The sequence below is a fragment of the Larimichthys crocea genome, chromosome XXI, assembly GCF_000972845.2.
Source record: "Larimichthys crocea isolate SSNF chromosome XXI, L_crocea_2.0, whole genome shotgun sequence".
NCBI classification, from domain to species: domain Eukaryota; kingdom Metazoa; phylum Chordata; class Actinopteri; family Sciaenidae; genus Larimichthys; species Larimichthys crocea.
In genome coordinates, this window is record NC_040031.1 from 14,301,856 (window position 1) to 14,308,302 (window position 6,447).

General features: G+C 41.3%; 1 protein-coding gene across 2 annotated transcripts in view; it reads left to right on the plus strand.

The window, feature by feature from the left end:
- The window catches only part of tp53i11b (tumor protein p53 inducible protein 11b), a 30,783-nt gene extending 25,203 nt beyond the window's left edge, over positions 1-5,580 (plus strand). For both annotated transcript variants that reach the window (XM_010757263.3, XM_019260929.2), the window contains 5 exons: positions 262-320; positions 471-519; positions 854-950; positions 2,493-2,594; positions 3,000-5,580. In XM_010757263.3, the coding sequence (XP_010755565.3) occupies positions 262-320; positions 471-519; positions 854-950; positions 2,493-2,594; positions 3,000-3,133 (441 nt within the window). In that variant the 3' untranslated portion in view covers positions 3,134-5,580. The remainder of the gene's footprint in view (positions 1-261; positions 321-470; positions 520-853; positions 951-2,492; positions 2,595-2,999) is intronic.
- The last annotated feature ends 867 nt before the right edge of the window (positions 5,581-6,447 follow it).

Below are 6,447 nucleotides of genomic sequence, written 5' to 3' on the forward strand. Positions count from 1 at the left end.
TAATTAACATCTTAATTGGTCCTTCTTTGACAATCTGTTTTCCTCTCTCTCCACCGCTTTGTTTAATGTGCTTCTTTCCAGTAGCTTGTTTCAGATGTGTTAAATTCACCTCCACGCACGGCCTTTTATTCTTGGTTATGCAGCTGTTTTGTTGAAGGCTGTTATAATAGATATCTGTTTTTAAAATGACATGTTTGCTGTTACATTTCCCCTCCCGTTACTCATTTCCTTTTTCTTTTGTCTTGCCTCGTTCACTCGCAGATCAGTCAGATGCTCGGAAATGAGACGAAGTTTGCAGTGCGAGAGCCTATCGGGCTGAGGTGAGACCTTTTTGCTGCTGAGAACAGCTCACGATTAACACATCAGACATGATACATAGATGAGGTCATCTGTGTATCACTTTCCGTAACATTCTTTGAGAAAACAAATCTGGTTGCAGGAAGGATGTAATGTACTGTGTCTCTTCTCAGGGTGTGGATACTCATTTCAGCAGTGGGTTTCACAGTTATGGCCCTGATGGTAAGTGTTGCTTAAATTATCCACACAGTGAACACGTTGTTTCATATGCACAACCAAAAAGGACAAATACTGTCAGGCAAAGCCAGCAGTGAATTTCTGTAGATTCTTTTTCCATCTTATCAGTGAGGGACATCTGGAGAAACAGCTACATCTTTGTCGGCCATACCACCTAACGGCTCAATATCGTCAGTGTTCAGGGCGTACGCAGTGCTACTAACTCACAGACAGGAACACTTTGTCAGTGCTGCTGTATTTTGGGGGCATTTGGGGAGGACAGAATGCTGTTGTGTTGATATGACAGAGTTGTGTTGTGCTTTTGTTTTCCAAAACACAGGCCCTGGTGTTTCCCAACCAACTATATGAGGTTGTTTTTGAGGAGGAGCTCTCAACAATTAACATCTCCGTTCGCCTTTATGGAGGAGCACTGCTTAGTAAGTCCTCGCTCCTAAAATGAAGAACGATGCAGAGATTGTAGATACATGAAACTACTTATGCAGCCTCACGCTTAGCTGCAGTACAGTCAATACACTGGAGCTATGCACAAGAGAGTACATTTACTGTTCTGCAACAATACTGACACACATTATTTTAATATTTATTTATAAACCTGCTACAAATATACACTGCTCATCTGCACATGGTCTCTTGCGATAATGCCCCCTAATGCATTCATTGCGCGCATGTGTTCAGAAGATGTACTAAAAGCCTCCTTCTTGCTGTAAAATCGCTCCTTTAGGCTACAAACTGAGGCTGTATAATGTCATCAAATCTCAGTGAATCTGCAGCACTCTATGTGGGCTTGACTGGTACAGAGACCAATTCTCCAGAATCCCCACAGAAAAGGCTCCAGTCGCTTCTGTGTCGCCTCCACATATCAGGTCTAAATCTGGTGGGAACACAGTGAGGGATGGCAGGACAGTGTATGTACTGTGGCTTAGATCTAAGAGAAGAGGTAGTGCATTAGTCTGCATTCAGATTTTCATTTTTGAATTTAGTTTTATTTTATTTTATTTTTATTTTTTTGCACTCCCATGCCTCGCCACCCGTAGGACACAGTCGATGCTCATAAATATGGCAGATAATTATGGCATATGTGCTTTGCTCCCTCTAGCGGAAAAATTATATTGGAGATGTGAGCGATTATTTTAATGGCCTCGGTTTGAGAAAAGGCTGTCAGGCAAGTCGGTGAGTCAGTCACTCTGTGATTACAGGGTTTGTGACTGTGACACAGGGGCAGGTGGCACACGAGTCGCTCCTTGATAAATAAGCGAGCAAGGAAATGAAAAAGGACGAGAGCAAAGGTTTAGAGATATTCAGTAAATTTGGCCAGGTTGTCACTTTCAGTTAAGTCTGGTTATTAGAACATCAGCATCCAGACTCACTGCATTGTCTGAGGAAAGATAAAACCTTAAACACATGGCAGTGTGGAAGAAGATATGAATGAACCGGTTTTCAGTCTCATAAGGCCAACGACAACCTGGTTTCTTTATTTGAAATGCCAGCAGCGCTGTGGGGATTAGCAAAGAAAAAGGAGTGATGTCTTCCAAGACAAGGGGTCTCATCTGCCACACAGATGGAACCTGGCAGGGAGAGGATGCAGTCCATCAGCCCTCCCACCTTTCTGCCCACCCCTGCTCGTTTCCCTTGCCTCTCTGGTGTGTGTGCGTGTGTGTGTGTAGGAGTGAAACACAGGAAAATTAACTGGAAGAATGGCGGAAAATGAAATGATTGAACACCGGCTTTTATGAGAATCGATGAGTCAGAGGATTTAATGGAATCAATAGGGCAATTATCACCATGTGCTCACAGCATCACAGAGAACAGCTGCATGTAAACTCTTTGTAATGGTTTTGTTAATGGAATTGCTCTTTAGAAGTGTGGGAGTCTTCTTTACTGAGCTTCCTCATTTTTTTGTGTTTCTATTCCCATGCTCCTAAAGCTATAAATTTCGCTTTGTAACATCGTGTTTTCAGGCTTGGCACTCATCATGTGGAATGGACTCTACACGGCAGAGAAGATCGTCATCCAGTGGACTCTCCTCAGTGAAGCCTGCTACTTTGCTGTCCAATTTCTAGGTGACTAAATATTTCCAGCACATTATTTTAATGTTCTAGTTATGTGTTTTTGTTCTAAGCAGCTAGAATTTTATTTTTTTATTTTATATCACTTTGTCTGTGACAGCAATGAGACAAACCATTAGTTAGTCGAGATTTTTGCAAATGTATGTGTTGATACTGCCCTCTAGTGTTCAGAGTGTGGACTCACACCCTTGCATTAAAGTAATGGATTTGTAAACAGAAACAAATCCCTTTGTCTTAGTATCCCTCCACCCCAGTTCATCAAGGAAGTGCTGTCCAAGGGAAATTTTAACTAAAAAACACTCAACCTCCTTTTTAAGATCCACCTGCCAGAGGCTTATGAAGTTTTTTTTACCATAAAACATCATATTTCAAATGCTAAATGTTGCTCTGTCGTTTCAGTGACATCCATCACCTTAATGGAGATTGGCATCCTGCCCAATGCTGCCATGCTCCTGCTCCTCAGTCGAGTACTCTTCCTGGTTGTCACCATGGCTTACTACTACCACCTTGGTCGTAAGCCGAAAAAGATCTGAGCTGACTGTGCGATACTTCCAGGGAGGGGACAGCTGAGCACAAATCACAAACGGGGGGGTCGAAAGGTTTGGAATATTTTTTGACAGGGGCTTGGAGCATTACCAGTGGATGCCCCCTGCTCTGGTCCGTGGGACCTGGCCTATCGTAACCCCTAATCTCCAACAGATGAGCACAGTGTCACATTCCAGACTCCACAACAAGAACGAGAAACCTCATAGTGAAAGTGAATTACTCTTTCACTGGGCTGTGAGGTCAAGCCCCTCTTGACACACATTCCTCCTTTATTCAGTGCTGTGATTATTAAGAAGGAGCTAGAAGTTTGTAGTGCATTGTGTTCTTGTGTCACCTGGTAATATGGTTCAATATGTACAATACGGATTGATTTCAACCATCCCGACCATATTCATGTACAGAAACATGATCTCCAAGTTCAGTATTTAGTGTTATCTGACAAAAAATTGCATCTTGACACTGCTTCTTAATCAGGCTCAGGTCCATGAGTTTGTGTTATATTGTGTTTCCTGTTTGATGCTGTTGATGTTAACTCATGCTGTATGCTTACGTTGAAGCCTCAATATCTGTACTCTTGCATGCTACTCTGACAACTCTCCAGTGAACTCAGTGAATGGGAATAGCGTCATCTGTGCTTGGTGTAAGATTCAGCTGCAGTCAGATACGCTAAACTCCAAAAGGTCAGTTTATACTCTCAATCATGCCCATCAGTCATATTCAGATTTAGAATACCCCAAAAAGAAATGCTGAATCTAAACATTATTCAGGGACAAAGTGATTTTTTTTTTTTTTATTCAAGGAAGTTCTACCAAAGTAAATTGTTTTGTACAAGTATTTACACTACAGAGATGAATACATGTATAATGTTGATGAATGCACATGCGAATTGACTCATAGAGGAGAAGCAGTGTAGTTCTCACCTTGTTCACAAAGTATTTAACATTCTGACCTTTGCTATACAACTAGTGTCACAAGCCGAGCATGTCCGTGTGCAGGGCAAACAAACCTGAGCTGGTTCCTCTTTAGTGATGTAGCACGGTCTCATTTTTCTTTTCTTTTTTCTTTTTTTTTTTTTTACATACACCATATCCTTAGCCTTGCCTTAAAACTACTTAAAAGAACAGTCATCAACACTGCATCCCTCTTGTAAATATGTAAATAAAAGTATTTACTATTATGTGGTGTTCTTGTGAACCGAACAGGGAACTTGTTCAGTATTAGTTAAATGATTTTCAAAGGTTTATCTTTCACTTGGCGTGTTATTTTGTACTATTTAATAAGTGACATTTGTGTTTTTGACGTCATGCATGCAATAGTTTCCAGCAAAACAAATAGCTCAGACTGTGTAGCATTCTGCCACCAACTAGAACTCAAGGCTGATAAACAGACATGTTGATGGTAGTGAATGGATGATGTATAAGGCAGTTAAACTCTTATGTGCTTTAAATCTGATATTATTACCCAACATTTAATAGTTTTCACCCAATCGATTCAGTTCAGTACATTTTCTACCTCCTGATACTCACCCCTCAGGTACGTGACACCCCAGCTCAGTGTTTTAGAGCTGTGCCAGCAAAGCTAATTTGTCAACTCCAATCACACCTAAGGCCAGTCAAAAAGACACCCTAAAGATAGCTGACTCATTTTGTAAATTTAACTTGAAACATTATTTTAAATCTAACGAGAAACATACTGTAGGTCTCCTCCAAAGGTGGTCCATATTGTTGCAAATGACCACGTTGAGTCCTGCCCCAGAAGGGAGTGGTCCTGAGGTCAGAGTGATTGAGGGTTTGCAGTAGCTAGTCCAGCAGTCAAGGCAGATGTGCTTGTTACTTGGGTGAGCTCTCTGTTCAGATAGGGAATGTGAAACATGGGTGAGGTCTCCCGTACTCCTGAAAAGTTGTAATTATCCTTTTTTCCAGTGTTTAATTAGATGCAGCTCTCCCGAGTGATATTGTGCACCCCAACCTACTGCTCTGTCCTGTCTAGCATGGTAATTATGGAGTTCAAGAAAAATGTCATTCCATTTCCGTCGATACTACAAGCTTCAATCATAAGCCTAGTGAAATGAAAAGGGTCTGTAAGGCAGGTTATTTTAAGAGAGATGGGTAGTTTAGGGGGGACGGGCAGAAGAAGGGAGGCAAAGAAACGGCTCTTTCATCCTCCTGGTTCTCTGACGTAAATTAGTCAAAAACCATTGGTGAGTTGTAGCCCTGAAATTTTAAAGGAACGGTAAGTTGAGCTGCTCATTCCCTCTGATGTAGATCCAACGTATGTTCTGTTGTACTGTTGTGAATAGCAGGTCAAACTGTTTCAAGTTGTAGCATTGCATTTTTATGTATATATGTGCTATATTGTACCTCAAAAATAAATTGTTATGGATTTCCACCATTTGAAATAAAGGACACTATTGTTTATTTTGAAGACCGCAAAAGTGAATAGCCGAATAATCTTTGTTCCTTGTCCTTTCTAAAATAGTGTCATAGTTGCCTCACAGAAGGAACCTCAGCTCGGGCATTTCTGTGTGCAGTTTGCATGTTCTCCTCATGTGTTCTCTCCGGCTACTCCAGCTTCCTCCCACAGTCCAAAGACATGCACTTAACAGGTTCATTGGTGACTCTAAACTGTCCATAGGTATGAATGTGAGTGTGAATGGTTGTCTGTCTCTGTGTGCACTATGATGAGCTTGCCCAAAAGTCAACTTGGATTGATTGTAGATAATTGATGGATGGAAATTGAGTTCAAATATCAGACAAAACAACTACAAATACCAGTAAGGGCTAACTTTAGGAATAAAAGCTTTCCTTTCAATGAAAACACTTCACTCATGTTTCCTCTGTGAGATGTATGAGTGAGTATGTTTTAAACCCGTAGAAGTGATGCTCTGCATCAAGTGTGAGGCACAGGTATACACTTTCTAATTGCCTCCAACAGGATACCTTCTGTAAACTTTCCAGAAGTGGAGAGCCTTCTGCAAAATGTCCTTGTATATTCAATAAAACATAACACTCCACAAAACTACAAACTACTGCTTTGTTCCAACATGTCTGAGAGAGCTGTGACGTAATGTGACCCTTTGTTTAGTGTTTTCTGTTTGGGAAACGTTGAACGTGTCATAACACGATCAAATCCCAAACAGAGCTTTTCTTTTCTGTGTAACTAAATGAGTCTACCTGGTGAAGCCTCACACATATTCCTGCGTAACTTCTCCCACCCCCTGTGCTCTCACTACTTTACACACACATTAGGCAAATGGTGAAAAGGGGGATTGTGTGGCACAGGAAATGTGTGTGTGTGTGTG